This window comes from Xenopus tropicalis, chromosome 7, assembly GCF_000004195.4.
Source record: "Xenopus tropicalis strain Nigerian chromosome 7, UCB_Xtro_10.0, whole genome shotgun sequence".
Taxonomy (NCBI): Eukaryota; Metazoa; Chordata; class Amphibia; order Anura; family Pipidae; genus Xenopus; species Xenopus tropicalis.
In genome coordinates, this window is record NC_030683.2 from 58,599,362 (window position 1) to 58,619,686 (window position 20,325).

The window sequence follows — 20,325 nt, forward strand, 5'->3', positions numbered from 1 at the left end:
CCCTACTGAATGAGCAGAAAGCAGAGAAGAGAGCTTTGACAGGGCCGATCCTGGTCTGTAGCTTCAAAACTACACATTTTAAAAAATAAAGATCATTTACAAAAATGTTTTTTTCTGACAGGGGCTGTTCAGACTATTGTCTGAAGGTGAACATCCTCTTTAAAATACTTATCATTTCTGTTTCCTAGTCACTTTTCATAGCAGAATTCACCCATGAGTTAATATTTCCTCTGGGCCCACATACAGGACCTCCACGAATATTTTTAGAAAGTTCCTCCTGACCACTGCTCACTCATCTACATTTCCAAGCCATGCTACTGAGGGTGAGAATACACTTTCTGCCATAGCAGGTGACCAAGTGAACAGAATTATCTTTAAATAATAAATTAATTTACATTTACTGTAACAGTTTCTTTCGTTTTCCCTAGTCACCCATGGTTATTCCCTAATAAGACAAAAGGTTAGGGGCCACACAAAATTAAAGAAATCAATTAAATAATCGTAGAATCTAAAGAATCATTTAGGGACGTGGCAGACGGGAAGATTAGTCGCCCGCGACAAATCTCCCTTGTCGCGGGCAACTAGTCTCCCCGATATGCCATCCCACCGGCGCTGCGATTTCCCTAAATCGCGGAAGTTGCCTTGCGAGGAACTTCCGCGATTCGCATATAGAGAAGATTAGTCGCCCGTGACAAGGAAGATTTGACGCGGGTGACTAATCTCCCTGTCTGCCACGGCCCTTAGAAGCATGCACAACAGATTGCAAATCTTATTAGTTGTGCTGCTTCTACATCCAACTTGCAGTGTTTCACGTATTAAAGGACAACCATCTTGCTGACATTAAACACGTTTTGGCTTCCGTTGGCCAGAAACTTAAACCCCTAATGGGTGGCCTTCAGGCCCCAAAAGAACCCTCATGTCTGTTGTATTATGTGCATTCGATAACGCTTTGTGGCTGGAGCTTGAACTTTCCTAAAACCAGAAGGGATAATACATAAGTGATTTGATCACCTTTAGGCTAATGCCAGACGAGGCGTAGGGCGGATATTTTTGGCAAGCGGAAAAAGTTCTTTGTTTACTTCCTGAGGAATTAGAAGTTTTTTTCTGCATAGAATGTAAAAATATCAGTCTGCTACTTCCCCTTGCAGATTTTCCAGGAAGAGAAGTTTGGTTCATACTGAGATCTCTTATTATTTTTATCCTGTATTAAAAAAGCACTTTTATCACCTACTTTGATGATAGCATCAAGCATCTCTCTAACAATGTTCCTTCATTAGATAACATAAATTAGATTCAGAAGCCGAGTCTGCTGCTCAGGGCTTCAGTCACAAAATTCTCCTGGCTGTCTGATAATGGCAGAGATCTCTTGTAAACCAACCTTTCAGAGCTCTTGGCCACAGAAGTAAGGGCTACTGCCTGCTGCCCCAAAAAGCTCTTCAAATAACTTATTCTTGATATGTTACTTCAAAACTGAATCATTATCAACTGCCACAGTTATCTTCTTTGCAAGTCTTAGGGCCGTGACAGATGGGGAGATCGCCCGCGAACTAATCGCCGAAGTTGCCTTGAGAGGAAACTTTGGCCATTTCGGTGCCACGTATGCCAACCCACCGGCGATTTACATTCTAGCCGGTGGGATGGCATATCGGGGAGATTATTTGCCAGCGACAAGGGAGATTTATCGCGCGACGACTAATCTCCGTCTGCCACGGCCCTTACAATGGCTGTCTCCACCTTTAGAGGAGTATCAAAGAATTTTTAATCTTCCTCCTTAAATGGATATTGTACCTCAAACTTGCCAGCCATCTGTGCTTTTTTGTGTTTTATTCCACTTGGCCATGATAATTTCCTTGACAGAGGTGTGAACCAGAAAACAAAGCAATTTCCTCTTTAGAGAAAGAAACAACTTATTCACAGAAGATGGTTTAGATTTTTTCGTAGAGAAAATAAATGTTTGGCATACTTTGATAAGAGGCTTAATAATAGCCAAATCAAAACTGGATTCCTTCGCTGTGTCAATTTCTTCTACAGATAATAGTTGACACTGGTAATATGAATCTAAAGATAACTCAACAGAGACATCAGGTAATGACACAGTTTGCCCAATAATTCAATGCTGATGATTCACCAGAAGCTGATTCTCCTGTCCCAACCACATACCAGGCTCTTAGTGTATATCAGTAGCAGAATAGACTCCTTCGGGAGTCTTTTCCTTTTGCAGCAAGGCAGAAAGACTGTAGACTAATAAAACCCACTCTTTATGCTTCCTTATTTATTTCCTCCTCTCCTTTTGAGGTAAGGCTTTTGCCCAAAGTTACGGCTTCTATTGCAGCAGAAGATATAACAGTAAACATCATTAAAGCAGTATTAAAGTTTAACAAAAGGTGTAGGTAGCAATACTGCACATTATGTTTTTGGGCTTCTGTACCTGCCCAAGGCAACCACAGCCATTAAGTAGTAAAGGTCTGCCCCTCCAGTAGCACCCCATCTTCTTTTCTGCTGATCTGCTTTCAGTTACTAAGCTTAGGGACAGATGCACAATATACTGTACATAGAATATAAATGTGACAAAATAAGGCGGATTAGTTAAAGACGTGGTTAACCTTAAAGGAACAGTAACACTAAAAAATGAAAGAGCTTTAAAGTAATAAAAATATAATGCACTGTTGCCCTGCACTGGTAAAACTGGTGTGTTTGCTACAGTAACACTACTATAATTTATATAATAAGCTGCTGTGTAGCCACGGGGGCAGCCATGCAAGCTGGAAAAAAGGAGAAAAGGCACAGGTTACATAGCAGATAACAGATAAGCTCTGTAGAATACAATAGTGTTTTATCTGTTAACTGCTATCTGCCTGTGCCTTTTCTCCTTTGAATGGCTGCCCCCATGGCTACATAGCAGCTTATTTATATAAATTATAGTAGACTTTCTGAAGTAAACACACAACTTTTACCAGTGCAGGGCAGCAGCACATTATATTTTAGTTACTTTTATACACTTTCATTTTTTGGTGTTACTGTTCCTTTAAAGCAACTTTCCAGTTGGTCTAAATGATTTATTTTGTACAGTTTTTGAATAATTTGCCTTCAGATGCTTTCCAGCTGACCCCGGCGGGCAAAAAAATATTGTTCTTACTTACTTTTTATTACATACCTTTCAATTCAGACCCTCTCCTATTCATATTCCAGTCTTTCATTTCAACTCTACCTTAGCAAGTCCCTGGTTGCTAAGGTAAATTGGACCCTAGCAACCAGACAGTTACAATTTGAAACCGGAGAGTTGCTGAACAAATAGTAAAATAATTTAAAAAAGACACAAATAATGAAAAAAATTTAAATCAACTGCAAATATCACTCTCTACATCAGTGATCCCCAACAAGTGGCCCGTAATCAAAATATTGCTCCCCAACCCCTTGGATGTTGCTCTCAGTGTCCCCAAACCAAGTAGTTATTTTTGGATTCCTGACTTGGGGGCAAGTTTTGGTTGAATAAAAACTAGATTTACTACCATATAAAGCCCCCTTGTAAGCTGATAGTTAGCATAGAGGCTCCCTAATAACCAGAACTTTTATGATGCTTGTGTTGTTTGCATTTTGTTTGCAAGTCTTTTTACAATTGACTGTGGCTCACGAGTAAGAAAGGTTGGGGACCCCTGCCCTACATCATATTAAAAGTTAAAACTCCAAGGTGAACAACCCCTTTAATAATACAGATTATTAATTATGGCAGCTCTGAAAGCAGTTGTGGGGTGCAAACTTTTAAAAAAATTAGGAGGGAAGTCCTCTCCCTCAGTCCAGAAGGAATATTAACCCATTGGTGAATAGCTGCTGTGGGTGACTGAAGAAATTGCATATCAACATATTATAAATAAGAGTGACTTAAAAAGAGTGTCTTAAACCTCAAAGGCTTAATTTTGCATTCCATATGAACAATAGCTACTACTTTGCCAATGTTTCCCTGCTTTGAATATAAATCTTTTGTGAAATTGATTGCTGTATTAGTTTTGTAAAGATTCAAGATATCTACTTCTGACATACAATAACAAATTAACTTTGACTTACCGTATATACTCGAGTATAAGCCGTGTTTTCCAGCGCTCAAAATGTGCTAAAAAAGGAATCCCTCGTCTTATACTCGAGGCAACTTATTTTGTTAAATAAAAATGATCATACCATGTAGCAGGCAGGTACACACGCATGTCGCATTTTTATGCAGATATGAATTAAAAGTTAGGTTTTAAATGATCAGACAAAACACTAAAGCGTTTTCTTTTTTGATGTCTATAATACTATAGGTGGCAGACACCGTATGCTAGTCTGTATTGATCACTAAAACAGGTGTTTGCGTTTTCCATTTCTGCACGTTCGTTTTAAGGTTTACCACATTTTTTCACCTACTGCTTACCCAGAGTCTTCCTTGACACTACAGTAGGGTTATGGGAAGTGATATTATCTTACAAATCTTACAACTTAATAGTATAGCTTTAGTGTAGTGAACCAGTGATCAGTCAAAGAGCACTGTGCATTTTGACTACTGCCAGATACAACTTCAGGAGTGGCGCCAAAATCACAGCTCACTGATATACTTTACATTTGACCCTTTAAAAAAATTACAATAACATTTTAAGGACATTTTATTCAGTGCTTCTCAAGGATTACCATGTGTAGGAGATGATGTGGCTGATTTTTGATAAGAGATCAGTGCAGGCAAGTTATGTATTCAAGCACCCCAATGATTTATTAAGCTAAGGCTCATGGCACACATGGCTGTTTCTCCACCATGGAAAAATGCCTGAACCCTGCTATGCTGCCTATCATTGCCTACAATGGAAATTCTCTTGTACAGGTACCAACAATGTCATACAGAGTTCTGTAGCAAGTGACAAGCAGCAGGGGAGTAAAGAAAAGTGTGTCATGACCCTAACAGTATTAGTGTCTTGCTTTGCTTAAAACGAATGATTCAGTAATGCTAAGCCAGCATTCTACAAAAGATGATTTGGCCACATGAGGACATTGTTTCACTTGGTGCTCTAAAGAGGAAGGCCATTATAGCTCGTGTAAATACTAATACCAGGGCTGCTTAAATACATTATTTGACCTAGGACAAAGATCCCTTTAGTGGAGACAGAACTCCTCTATAGTGATGGGCGAAATGTTTTGGCAGGCATGGATTCACAGCGAATTAATTAAAAACTAGGATTATTTAATTATTCAGTTGTTATACTGTGGGCTATACCGGGTGCCTGTGCCTGTGTGTAGTTGTGTGTGTGGTGCCGGGTGCCTGTGTGTAGTGCCGGGTGCCTGTGTGCAAAAATGTAGCAATTAAATTGAGATATTAACCAGTACAACCTTGCATGTGGTTATCTTATGTTGGATGCGCCTCATTTTCCAGCCCATACCTTGTGTTTATTAATATGGTAGTCATGTAAGCACTTATGAGTGTCCTTTTATTAAATAATTTGATGACTGAAACTTAGCAGTAGCGGCTGCATTTCCCACCCTAGGCTTATACTCGAGTCAATAAGTTTTTCCAGTTTTCTTAGGTAAAATTAGGTACCTCGGTTTATATTCGGATCGGCTTATACTCGAGTATATACGGTAATCCAAAATCTTGCAATACACCACATAAGAAAATATTTACCACATATTCACCACAAAATAGTAACAATGGTACTGTCATAGTTTAGGTACATTTTGCAAAAACCCTTGTGTAGGGGTCAGAGTAGGTTACCTGGACAGGCCAGGCAGCCCCATCTCCAAGTGCACAGATAGTGTGGCCTTCAATCTGCTTGCTAATCTCCCACAACATGTCAATCTCATCTACACGGGCATCACCTTGACACATACGCCACATAACTTTGTTCATCCAGTCAACACCTAAAGCACAATAAAAGGATTAAATAGAAAAGCAAGTTGTCAATCCAAAAACGTAAAAATGGTTGCACGGGTATGGGATCTGTTATCCGGAAATCAGTTATCCAGAAAGCGCCAAATTATGGGGAAAGGTCATTTTCCATAGTCTCCATTATAATCAAATCTTTCAAAATTTGAAAATATATTTGCTTTTTCTCTAATATTAAAACAGTACCTTGTACTTGATCACAGCTAAGATTTAATGAACTCTTTTAGGAGGCAAAACAATCATATTGGGTATATAGAATCAATTTACAATATGATCCTTTATCCATAAAACCCCATTCTGGATAACAGATTGCATATACCTGTATAAAGCACCATAATAAATAAAACATCATAATAACTACTTTTAAAATATATTTATTAACAGATTTTGTTTAGCTTTTAAGTTATTTGCAGATGAAACAATTACCTAATTCTCTGTCAACTCCCACTGCTCTTTATCCATCACTGAGAGTAAACTTACTCCAATTATTCCTTTCCCATCACTTTCTATGCTTACAGTTGGCCCTGTCCCCATATTCAACTTAGCACTCTTTCAGTTCAGGGTACTTTTGGTTAAAACAGAGAACATGACAGTATTCTGTAATGCTGTGTATGTATGCATGTTTAAGGGGTATATTAATTATAGTGTGCAAGGCAACATCACCGGTGATGTTGTCTATAACAACCTATCACTTGAACGGTCACCTACAAGTTAGAAAACAAAAGCAAAGATCTCATTGGTTGCTACTGGCAACATCAAGGTAATTAAATGGGTACTCAAAGTTAAAAGGGAAACATATCAGAATTCCTGTATTAAAATCAGTTTTTCCAAAGAGTAAACATTAATATTTAATGTCGAAATTTGACAAGTCTAGACATATTCTTACTTTTCCAAGTGCCTCCAGCCATGTGACTTTTGTAATCATATGCTGATATCAAATCCCCCCTCCCCCATTATACTAGTATATATATATATATATAAAAAATTGAATTTTACTAAGGGTGTGCCAGTCTGAAAAAAAACTATATCTATATCTCTATATACCCTGTTTCCCTGAAAATAAGACAGTCTTATATTTTTTTAAGCTCCAAAATATGCACTAGGTCTTATTTTCAGGGGATGTCTTATTTTTCCATGAAGAATAATACAGTACACATTTATTGTTGAAAAAAAAAAAGGAAATTTATTACCTGTATATGGTACAGTAATAACGGTAGTTGTCATCACAAACCAGCATAACCAGACAAACTGTTGATCCAATTTCTTGTTACTACGCTGCCATTGTTTCCATGTACAACAATCTACGGTATGGTACATTTACACATTTATTCAATGACCATCAAGTCATCATCTTCTGGAACCTCATCATAACAATCCACACCCTGAAGTTCCAGGTCAGTTACTTGTGACTCCATTTCTTTCAGAATCAGTGGACCAAATCTCTCATGTTTAGCAATAGCACTGTCCTTAAATGAGTACTTCTTATCAAGGTAGCCAGCTTGTAATGCATGTTCAATGCAACTGTCAGTGATTTTCTCCCATGAATTCTTCACCCAAGTCACAATCTCTTGCAGTTTAGGCTTCACAAAGTTTCCACGCTGATTTCTCTCCATTCTATTTTCAATGTAGTCATTAATTTCCATGCGCAAATTGTCCTTGAATGGCTTGTTTATTGCAATATCAAGAGTCTGGAGATAGGCCGTCATTCCTGCGGGAATCATTACTTGATCTATTTTTCTTTCATGAAGAAATGACTTCATATCTTTAGCACGGTGAGTGCTGGCTGCATCCCAGACTAGCAGACCTCTTTGGCCCCCTCGCATAACAAGTGGCAGCATTAAACCAACCCACTTTCTTATAACTGCTTGTGTGGCCCAGGCTTTTTCAGTTTCAAGAACAAAAATTCCCAGAACACGTTCAATCTATTCCTTCTTGCGCTTAGAAATGATTAGAGGTGTGATTTTAGTGTCATCCAGATGAATTGCCAAAATACAGGTAACGCGTGCACTTTCGTAAGCAGTGGAGGGAATGTACACTGAGGAGGCACCCCGCTGTTCAATTGTTGTTTGAGATGATTGGCCCATAAACACTGCAGTTTCATCCATAGCAATCATGTTGGAAAGATTGTATTTAGAGAATTTAATATCATCAATAAAGGACATGAATGCAAGTGCTCGCTTAATAACTTGAGCATCTTCCAGCCTAAACAATGTTGTGGATCTTTTTAAAGACAGTTCACTTCGCTGAAGGAAATTATCCAGCCAGTGTTGTGATGCTTTGAAGTCTTCGTGGGCTATGTCAAAGTGTGGTGCCATTGCAAGGGCAAATTCTTGAATCTGAGCTCTATTCACAACCAAAGCCTTTGCTCTCCTGCCAACAACCCATTCATAGATCAGATCTTCCAGCTCAGAAAATAATGGTTGCCGACCTGATCCACACTTGCGTTTTTTTTAGCATTTCCCTTTTCCACTTGTTCAATCAGTTTACCATACTCTGCTCGCCACTTGCGGACCAATCGCATATTCAACATCTTTTCTTTGCAGAAAGCGTGAAGATTTTGGCCCCAAAGAATCTTCCACGATTCTCCTCTTGTACTCCACAGAGTAGCTTTTTCTTTTTGTGCTCATGCCTAAGGGTAAAAAAAATGACACTGGGGTATCTGGGTGGGGGGAGGGCAGTCACTTAAAATGACCCAGAGGGGATCAGAGGGGGGAATCAAAATGGCACAAGAGAATCTGATCCTCATGTGCCTTTTTCATTGTCCCCTTTGATCCTCATGTGCCTTTTTATTGCCCCCTTTGATCCTCATGTGCCCCTTTCATTGCCCCCTTTGATCCTCATGTGCCCCTTTCATTGCCCCCTTTGATCCTCATGTGCCCCTTTTATTGCCCCCTTTGTTCCTCATGTGCTTTTTCATTGCCCCCTTTGATCCTCATGTGCCTTTTTATTGCCCCCTTTGATCCTCATGTGCCTCTTTTTATTGCCCCCTTTGATCCTCATGTGCCTCTTTTTATTGCCCCCTTTAATCCTCATGTGCCCTTCCATTGCCCCCTTTGATCCTCGTGTGCCCCTTTCATTGCCCCCTTTGATCCTCATGTGCCCCTTTCATTGCCCCCTTTGATCCTCATGTGCCCTTTCATTGCCCCCTTTGATCCTCATGTGCCCCTTTCATTGCCCCCTTTGATCCTCATGTGCCCCTTTCATTGCACCCCTTTGTCACATTTTCATTCTTACCGGTACCTGGCCCTAGTCTACTCCTGCCTTCTCTCCCCTGTGCGCTGCCTGCGTGATCTCTCTCGCGCCGTCACAGCACATTGAGTGGTGACGTCGCGACGGCGCGAGAGAGACCACGCAGGCAGTGCACAGCGGTCGCAGCGCTATCGGTGGGTGTCTTTATTTTTGTGGGGGTGCCTTACTTTCAGAGGAGGCCCTATTTTCAGGGAAACACGGTATATCTATATATATATATACACTGCTCAAAAAAATAAAGGGAACACTTAAACACAATGTAACTCCAAGTCAATCACACTTCTGTGAAATCAAACTGTCCACTTAGGTAGCAACACTGATTGACAATCAATTTCACATACTGTTGTGCAAATGGAATAGACAACAGGTGGAAATTACAGGCAACCAGCAAGATGTCCCCAATAAAGGAGTGGTTCTGCAGGTGGTGACCAAAGACCACTTCTCAGTTCCAATGCTTTCTGGCTGAAGTTTTGGTCACTTTTGAATGGTGGCGGTGCTTTCACTCTAGTGGTAGCATGAGACGGAGTCTACAACCCACACAAATGGCTCAGGTAGTGCAGCTCATCCAGGATGGCACATCAATGCGAGCTGTGGCAAGAAGGTTTGCTGTTTCTTTCAGCGTAGTGTCCAGAGCATGGAGGCGCTACCAGGAGCCAGGCTAGTACATCAGGAGATGTGGACGAGCCGTAGGAGGGCAACAACCCAGCAGCAGGACCGCTACCTCTGCCTTTGTGCAAGAAGGAACAGGAGGAGCACTGCCAGAGCCCTGCAAAATGACCTCCAGCGGGCCACAAATGTGCATGTCTCTGCTCAAATGGTCAGAAACAGACTCCATGAGGGTGGTATGAGGGCCCGACGTCCAAAGGTGGGAGTTGTACTTACAGCCCAACACCGTGCAGGGCGTTTGCCATTTGCCAGAGAACACCAAGATTGGCAAATTCGCCACTGGCGCCCTGTGCTCTTTACAGATGAAAGCAGGTTCACACTGAGCATATGTGACAGAGTCTGGAGATGCCGTGGAGAACGTTCTGCTGCCTGCAACATCCACCAGCATGACCGGTTTGGAAGTGGGTCAGTAATGATGTGGGGTGGCATTGGGGGGGGGCGGAAAGCCCTCCATGTGCTCGCCAGAGGTAGCCTGACTGCCATTAGGTACCGAGATGAGATCCTCAGACCCCTTGTGAGACCATATGCTAGTATGGTTGGCCCTGGGTTCCTCCTAATGCAAGACAATGCTAGACCTCATGTGGCTGGAGTGTGTCAGCAGATCCTGCAAGACAAAGGCAATGCATGGACTGGCCTGCCCGTTCCCCAGACCTGAATCCAATTGAGCACATCTGGGACATCATATCATGCTCCATCCACCAATGCCACGTTGCACCACAGACTGTGCAGGAGTTGGTGGATGCTTCAGTCCAGGTCTGGGAGGAGATCCCTCAGGAGACCATCCAACACCTCATCAGGAGCATGCCCAAGTATTGTAGGGAGGTCATACAGGCACGTGGAGGCCGCACACACTACTGAGCCTCATTTTGACTTGTTTTAAGGACATTACATCACAGTTGGATCAGCCTGTAGTGTTTTTTTCCCACTTTAATTTTGAGTGTGTCTCCAAATTTATTAACCCATGGAGGTCTGGATTTGGAGTCACACTCAAAATTAAAGTATCACAGTTTTGTAGGGTTTTGCGGAATAATTCTAACCCAGTGACATGTGAACATGAGGAAAGGAGAGTTAGATTTTTACAACGTGGTTATGATGAGAGGGCACTGCAAATCGCTTTGGCGAAAGCAAGAGATGTTGTTAGCGGAAAGCGTGTTGTAAAAGAAAAGACCAGTCTAATTTTCTCAATCCAGTATAATGGTGTAACACATAATTTGGGGAAAACATTACGTGCAAACTGGGCAATCATCAAAGCAGATGAAACACTAGGGAAACTATGCCCAAACCCTCCCATTGTTGAGTACCGTAGGGGTAAGAATTTGAGGGATCTTTAAGTGGTGAGCAACCCAGTTAGAAATTATATGCCAGAGAAGGGTTCCTCAACATGGTTGATGAATAGTAAACCAGGTTGTTTCAGATGCCCTACATGTATGCCTTGTCGTTATATGACACCATGAGTGAGTTTTACCCATCCCCATATGGGACAGCGCTTTAAGATTCGGCATCACATCACTTGCACTACTACACATGTAATATATCTTATTACGTGCCCATGTGGGCTTTCATATGTGGGCAAAACTGATCTTATGTTACGCCAACGTATGGATGCACACAGATCAGCAATTAATACGGCTATGGAATTTGGTCACAGATTGCCCACTTTCAGATATATAGCCATAGATCATGTGGCCATGCCCAGACACGGAGGGGATAGGTCTAGATCAGTGCTGTCCAACTTCTGTGGTACTGAGGGCCGGAATTTTTCTGACCGACATGGTGGAGGGCCGATAATGGAAGCCAGTTTTGACTACTCCCCTTTTTGAAACCACACCCACTTGAAACCACACCCATGTTATCACATGACCATACCCATATTAATGGTTGTAGTACAGCAAAAACCTGCCATACTCTGCCTGCCCTACCCTGCCTGTGTGTGCCATACTCTGCCTTCCCTACACTGCCTGTGTGTGCCATACTCTGCCTTCCCTACCCTGCCTGTGTGCCATACTTGGCTGGTTTGTGCCATACTTGTCCTGTGTGTGCCATACTCTGCCTTCCCTACCCTGCCTGCATGTGCCATACTTTCACTGTGTTTGCCATTCTTGGCTGGTTTGTGCCATACGTGGCCTGTGTGTGCCATACTCTGCCTTCCCTACCCTGTCTGTGTGTGCCATACTCTGCTTGCCCTATGATGCCTGTGTGTATGGCACACACAGGCAGCCTACAGTGACACAATGCTGGCACTGCTCCTACAGTCTGCACAATAACTATATATTAAAAAACTTTTTAATTGCAGTACTACCTCAGTATATGTTCTTTTTGTAGTGTGCAGGGATTATTTGTGGGTTTCTACTGCTCCTGAGGTGTGAACAGGGGAACAATATGGGTGATTACAGCCTGAGCCTGAGGTGTGAACACTGCAGGGGGTGAACAATGCAGAGATTAAAAGGTGTGAACAACACAGGGGATTACATATTTAAACAATACAGCCTGATTACAGCCTGAATCTGAGGTGAGAACCATGCAGGGGGGCAGTTAATCACAGTACTGATACCATTTAAAGCTTACACAAGAGTAAGCCATCAAAGCAGCCAGACAGGTGGGGGGCCACACAGAGGGGGGCCCGCGGGCCGCCAGTTGGACAGCACTGGTCTAGATTACTGCTCCAGCGTGAATCTTTTTGGATTAAGAAACTTGACACTTTGTCACCGAAGGGACTTAATGAGTACTGCTCCTTTAACTGTTTTTTAGCGATTAGATGAATGTGTAATTTATCATGTATATACTACTGATTGTGCATGTAATAGTCCCACTTCCCTTGATTAATGCATATGTTATGCTTATCAGGGGTTGCGGGACTAAAGGGCTGATACGAGCCATGGGGACGGGGTTAAGTTTTTGTTGTATATAATGTGTAATAGAGTTGATTTGTTGTTGGGGGTTTGACATCGTGAACAAGGTCCCAGACCAGGACCGAAACGTTGATGTTTTAATCATGCAGTGAAATACAATAAAAGTTAATTGATGGAAGATGGAGTGCGCATAATTACTGAAAATATATACAAGATACAACCATATGCGGCACCCACGGATTTTGAGAGTGTGAATATTATATATATATATATATATATTATATATATTATATATAGAACATGGAGAAGCACTCACCAAATGGAAACACAACATGCCTGTGTGCAGATAAAATGTGTACAAATCAACAAAAAAAAGTGATCTTCCTCAGGTTCTCATAGATCAGTGCTGTCCAACTGGCGGCCCGCGGGCCACATGCGGCCCGCGACCCCCCTCTGTGTGGCCCCCCACCTGTCTGGCTGCTTTGATGGCTTACTCTTGTGTAAGCTTTAAATTGTAACAGTACTGTGATTAACTGCCCCCCTGCATGGTTCTCACCTCAGATTCAGACTGTAATCAGGCTGTATTGTTTAAAAATGTTTTGTTCACACCTTTTAATCTCTGCATTGTTCACCCCCTGCAGTGTTCACACCTCAGGCTCAGGCTGTAATCACCCCCATTGTTCCCCTGTTCACACCTCAGGAGCAGTAGAAACCCACAAATAATCCCTGCATACTACAAAAAGAACATATACTGAGGTGGTACTGCAATTAAAAAGTTTTTTTAATATATAGTTATTGTGCAGACTGTAGGAGCAGTGCCAACATTGTGTCACTGTAGGCTGCCTGTGTGTGCCATACACACAGGCAGCATAGGGCAAGCAAAGTATGGCACACACAGGCAGAGTAGGGCAGACAGAGTATGGCACACACAGGCCAAGTTTGGCACAAACCAGCCAAGAATGGCACACACAGTGAAAGTATGGCACACGCAGGCAGGGTAGGGAAGGCAGAATATGGCACACACAGGCAGGGTAGGGAAGGCAGAGTATGGCACACACAGGCAGGGTAGGGCAGGCAGAGTATGGCACACACAAAGGCAGGGTAGGGCAGGCAGAGTATGGCACACACACAGGCAGGGGGCGGCAGAGTATGGCAGGTTTTTGCTGTACTACAACCATTAATATGGGTATGGTCATGTGATAACATGGGTGTGGTTTTAAGTGGGTGCAGTTTCAAAAAGGGGAGTGGTCAAAACTGGCTTCCATTATCGGCCCTCCACCACGTAGGTCGGAAAAATTCCGGCCCTCGGTACAACAGAAGTTGGACAGCACTGTCATAGATATACATACATACATACATCACACACACAATATGCACTTGTAAATAATGGTACAGTGACTCCTAAGAACAATTACTCCAGATCAGACAGACACTATTTATTGAACTGGTGGGGGGCTGTCTGAGCCTATTTTGAATCCCAGTCTGAATCCCTGCATAGCACCCTATGTCTCAGCACCCTTATGGTAAGATTTACTTCTCAATGATGCTTGTACAAGCTGTTGTGTATCAACCTCTCTGTTCATGTTATTTTTTTCACCAGATTCATCCCCCCATCACAGCATAGTGATAAAGTAGATTTTAATAGTACTGATATATGATAATCAGTGTTTGTTGCGTAGTGCTGCTAGGAATAACTCAGTGAGGGTAGACGTACATTTTGAGTAATGCAATTTTAGTTAATACCTTGGTACCAAGTGACAAAAATATTATAATGCTGTTCAAATATACTAAATTATTCCCCTTGTACTTATTAAAAGAATACAAAAGTAGCTCTTTTTTCTAACCTGAAAATAGCTATCTAAAGTAAGCACTAAAAAGCAGCATTTATATATCAATAGCTTCCAATCAAAAATGGAACGTAACAGTGAGATTTTTGTTTCTTGGCTGTATGAAAAACAAGGAGAAACCATCTGCCAAATATGATAGTTGCAAATTATATCCCTTACCTTCCCTGCAGGGAGTACACTGACCACAGCTCTCATGTTTGTAGAACTCAATAAGGCGAGCAATAGCGCGGACAATGTCAGTCTATAAAACAAACAGGCAAAACAAACCTTTAAATATTTGGATCCATACCCTAAGTCTAATAAAACATAATTTAAACATTGAATAAGCCCAATTGGAATGTTTTTCCTCCAACAAGGATTAATTATAGCTTAGTTTCCATCAAGTGCAAGCTCCTGTTTTATTATTACAGTGAAAAAGGAAATTATTTTTAAAAATTTGAATTATTTGCTTATAATGAAGTTATGAGAGATGACCTTCCTGTAAATCGGAACTTTCTGGATAACGGATCCCATACCTGTACTTACTTAAAGGGGAACTGTCAAGAAAATCAAATTGGCCAAATAAAAATCATCAAATAGTAATATTTAATTTTACCCAAAAAATAAATAAAATAAATAATGTTTTCACTGAGACATGATCCAAGAAATTGATGAATAGTCTTGGGTGCACTTTTGCAGTAACATCAAAGCCTCTATCAAAGTACCACCCATTTAATTTATTTTTTAAAAATGTTTTATTTCCTTCAGGCATTTTATTGAACAACAGTTTAAACAGCAGTTACACTGTGTATCTTACAACAATTTTAGTCATGTTATGGGTGCAATATAACATCAAAGTGAAAAACTGAGTTTATCAAATGGCTCACATGGAATTTTACATATTAGGTATCCAGAATATAAGAAGCACTGTTTGTCTAAACCCTATACTCTAAATGTAGTACACACCATTTTATGCTGCCCATTCCAACAATTTATCTCATATTTTCTGATTTTTTTTTGGACTTCCCCCTGTTTTATATATAAGGTTTTTCAGTGTACATATTTGTTTAACTTCTGAAACCCATTTAGTGGGTGGGGGTGCGTGGCCTCCATTTTCATGTAATGAGTTTTTTTTAGCTAAAAAAATAAAGACACTTTGATTGACCAAATAGTGTAAAAATATGTTTCCAGTATGTAGCCAAAGCTTTGCCCAAAACATGTAGTGGAACACACTATTAAACACTAATTGCAGCAAAGCCCTGCAGTGTCAGGTGTCCTCCATTACCTTTTATGATGTCTATATGAATAAGGGTAGCTTGTTGTGCCTGGCATTTGGGACATTCAGAGGAGAATGTGGGAAACAACTTATATAGTGGAATCATACGATCTTACAATACATAAATTGATGTTGGAGATGCCAGTAAGGGTGAAGACACGCAGAGCTACTAGTAGCAGCCACTTGCCATGGCTACTAAAATAGACAATGCTGATCATTTACCGATAATTGTCTTTATATGTGTTTCAGAAGAGGCAGTTCTCAGTATTGTCTATGGCAGGGTATTTTCTGGTTTAGTAGCCCTAACTTGTCCCATTCCTCACCATCTAGTTGGCCTGCATCACTTTCCCATTTGTCAGAGTTTGGCATGGAGCTCAGAGTACAATTTGGAGATAAGGCCTTTTGTTGAGCCTTGTATTAAAAAAAAAAAGTATTGTTTTAGCAGAATAGTATTTTTTTTTTATTTTGTAACATTAGGCATCTCTTAATTTGCGAATATTTCAACCATTGATGCCAGGGTAATCAAAATTGTTGCTTAAGCATATCAAAAGTAACCATTGTGACTGTCACAATTACACCACTTAACTTTAGGCATGGCTGTATAGAGGGTTACCTGCTCAGTCTTACACACCTTGCACACAGGTCAGACTAGCGTCACAGCACCCAAAAGACCAACCAACACCCACAAACTCATACAAAACTTGCTGCCACCACTGTTATACTTCTAACACTGGCGATGAGATGCCAGGCACTCTAGTAGTAAAAGGGTTAAAGTAATGAACCTAACACACACACTTCCTACCAGCAGTCAAATGGTTAATTAGCATACAGAATGCAAAGGGCTAAGGCACACAGTTACACACTCAGAGGTTAAGTTCGCTTTAGAGCATCAAAGACAAAACTTATATTTTATATGTACAACAAGATTTTACAAAAAGGACATATGGTAAAATAAGTACAAACAGTTTGTAAAATAAAAGGGAAAAACATAGAAGTCCTATACTGTACCAGGGTCCTTCTAGTCCTGGAAACAAGGGGAAACCAATGGGATGAACTTCCAATCGAAATTGGTCCTCCAAAGTAAATCCGAAGCATACTCAGAAAAGCTATTTACCCCAGTTTGCAGGACATCAGGTAACTGGACACTCCCCTCTCCCTTAGGAATGCAAGGTATGTCGCCATTAACAGTTTTATGACCTCCTGAGTGTATGGACTTGACCAATAATATAATGTCCATAACTCCTTATGGGAACATAATAAAAAGATGAAATTAAATTCATCAGTTTTAAATGATCCCACCGGTCCCATACAGACTAAATATCAATACTGTGTGACCTGCCCCTGCCCAGATATTCCAGTCATGTTCAGACTTGTTTGAAAGACAATATCCATTGAAACATATACCCAGTTTTTGGGACCGCTGGTATAACTGGTATGGGTTCTAGGGGGATAAATGTGTGGGAGTTTATGTTATGGTGTGACCTCCACATGATGGGACCTGATGTGAACTCTAAGTCACCCCCACATGGAATGGCTCTTATCAGCCAGGGCCTTTACAGGTGGATGGTTCCAGACCCCAGTGAACAGAGGCCTGTTAAATATCTGTTTCTGGTACATTAGTGAAGATTTTTGTATAGCTTGGCCTGCTTGATTAACCCTTACAGGCCTGTATCATGACAGTGACCCTCTGCCAAACATTTCCAATAGTGAGGATACCACACCTTTCCCACACAGGGTTTTTCCCCAGCTTGGCAATAACAGGAAAGCAGACATTTTTCCATAGAGAGGTCTGGGGCAGTATATAAGTAAATTGCATTAGTTGGGCTGTTTTTTGCCAAATTTGCTGTACTTGTTTCGCATATGCAGATGCACAGTGTTTCTTTGTAAATAACCACCGAAATTAAGTACTGCTGAAGCCTAACAAAATTTTGTGAAGCTGGTACAGTGACTGATGGTTCACATCTTCCACCCAAGCTGCCAAAGTGGCTCAACTGTGCCGCAATGCAACACAAAAAACTATTTGGAAAGGCAATTCTCTCCCATAAATTTTGGCTTTATTTCAGGTATTTAGGCTCTGGAGGGGCAGTAACCGGCTCAAATCAGTTGTGTAAATATAGTATTTAGTGTGGTAAAGAAAGACTTTTTAATTAAGCAAGGGGCTCGCAAAAGAGCATACATTCATTTGGGAAGGAGTATAATCTTTATAAATTGTACTCTTCCCATTGAGCATTGAATGCTTCCCAAAAAGTTAGGGGATCCAGCCATACTGGATTTAGTGCCTATCTTTTACCATTACCTTGTTTAGGGGCATCCCAAGTAGCTAACAGGGGTGCATGGGGATCTCTATACCACGAGGTATATATTAAATCTATTTAATTCCAGATAGTAGAGCTTGGGATAAGAAAATTAAGTGTATACGCGACAAGGAGAGAAGTGAAGTGTGATGTGTAGAATGAATATACCTCCAGCCCTCTGTTAAGCGGACAGTGGTACTAAATTAAAGTAAACTGGTGGGAGTGGGTGGTGGGGGTTTTGTAGGGGCCATTAGCCAAGTCTATCCATCTGAGTAGTTAACAGTGTTGAAATCCCCCACACATATGATTTTAGCTTGGGGCTGGAAGGGAATAAAGGATACATTGATGGATACATTCATCTGAGTATAGGGGGGAATATATATATTGGCTAATATAAAGTCTACTGCATCAATTAAACCATTTAAAAATACAAACCTTTCACGTGGATCAGTTTTTAACAGTGATGAGCTGTTAACGGAGAAGGAAAGGCAAAGTCACTTGGGGGTGCCAAAATGTTAGGCACCCCCAAGTGAATTAAATAGCCTACCTTTTACCCTGGGCTGGTGCCCCTGTTTGGAGAGACCAGCACCAGCCCGGTGGAGCTGCAGCGCTTCCTTCTTCCTCTTTCTCGTGCGCGCGCATGCGCAGTAGAGTGAAAAGCCAAACTTTAACAGAAAAGTCAGCTTTTCACTCTACTGTGCATGCACCGACCGCTGGCATTTTAGGAAAACGAAGCCGGAAGGAGGAAGCAATCTGCTACAGGTACCCCGGGCTGGTGCTGTTTTATCCGAGCAGGGGCACCAGCCCGGGGTACAAGGTAAGCGATTAAAGTCACTTGGGGGTGCCTAACATTTTGGCACCCCAAGTGACTTTGCCTTTCCTTCTCCTTTAAGGCACAGTTTTTTTTTAATCAAAATAGAGGTGCCTGCTGTGTAGGTAGAGAAAGCAGAGTGATAACACTTAACCCATCCATGGTCTTTTAAGAGTCATAAGCTTACTTCCAGTAAGATGTGTTTCCTGTAGAAATGTTATTTCCGATTACAGCTTTTTAAATGTAATACAGGATCTGCATTTTTTTTTTTTTAAATATTTCATATTTCAACTTAAGGGTGGGGGGTGCAGAAGGTAAGAAAGGGTTTGTACATCAATATTTAACCAACACAATGAAATGTTGACAAGACTAGAAAAGTTACTTTATTATAAAACCACAAACCATTTTTTACAAATGTACATTTTAAAGCTTTTCATCTAGTCGTTTTATCGGGTCATCGAGACCTTTTATATTCCAGCTTGGTAAGGAGACTAGATACATAAATAAGGTAGTTCCAAAATAGAGCCTGGTTGTCGGAGGTGTTTATGCAACTGCACATTACCATAGAAAATGTTTGCCATGGCTGGGTAGAGCACAGCCTAGATAATTTTCTCACTTCTTAATTTCTTTTTAATTTCATTGAATTTGGACTTCAAGTGAGAAGTAAGGTTAGATGGCTATGTTTACAATTTAAAAGGTGTGCTGTTTTTTAGTGCAAGCCATAGAGAGGATTGGGTCCCTCTCTAACATTTAGTAGTAGCCTGGCAATGAGTGAGCTGGGGCACCTGGGGGTATAGGGTGCATGGGGATACATTATGCTTGACAAAAAAGTTCCTGTGAGTGAGCCTGCCCCAAAAATCAATAATAGCCATTGTTGTACAAAGTTGTCAGGAGACTCACCCTCTACCCTCTTCAGAAAGACCACTAATCTGATGTTGTTACGCTGGCATCATTGTTGTTAACGTTGTTAAGTCTGTTCTCAAGGTCCTCCGCTTTATTTTGCCAGGTCCGTACAGCAGTTTAGAGCTCACGCATTTGGGCCAGCAGTGGTCTTCTTGCATCCAGCTCACTAACTCACTGCTCTACTCGCTCTCCGATTTTTTGCATATTGTGCCAGAAAACAGAGAGTTCCACTTTCATTTCATCTACTTTAGTTGTTAAGAGTCCTGTACACCCATCTCACCTGGTCTTGATTTCAGCTAGTAAGTCCGTAAGCGTTGGTGCGGCAGGATGGACTTCAGCTGTGTTATCTTGCTGGGCCTCGGCGCCACCTTGTTTACCTTCCTGGGGGTAACGTTCTAGTTTTGCGGCTGACCCTGTTGCCCTTTGTTGAGACCCATTAGAGTCCTTCGTGGCAATGGTTGCCTGTTCTGATCTGCCAGGTGCGCTATGTCCAGAGTGAAGATAAACCAACACATGTCTGCTCACACGGAGGTAAACAGCCCGCCCCCT

The 20,325-nt window shown here is 41.3% G+C and overlaps 1 protein-coding gene across 4 annotated transcripts in view; it reads right to left on the reverse strand.

Moving 5' to 3' along the window:
* Positions 1 to 20,325, reverse strand: part of ndufv1 (NADH:ubiquinone oxidoreductase core subunit V1) — a 45,032-nt gene that overhangs the window by 544 nt on the left and 24,163 nt on the right. For all 4 annotated transcript variants that reach the window (XM_012961020.3, XM_012961019.3, XM_031905046.1 and 1 more), the window contains 2 exon segments: positions 14,673 to 14,754; positions 5,732 to 5,877 (listed from right to left, as the gene is read on the reverse strand). In XM_012961020.3, coding sequence (XP_012816474.1) covers positions 5,732 to 5,877; positions 14,673 to 14,754 — 228 coding nt within the window.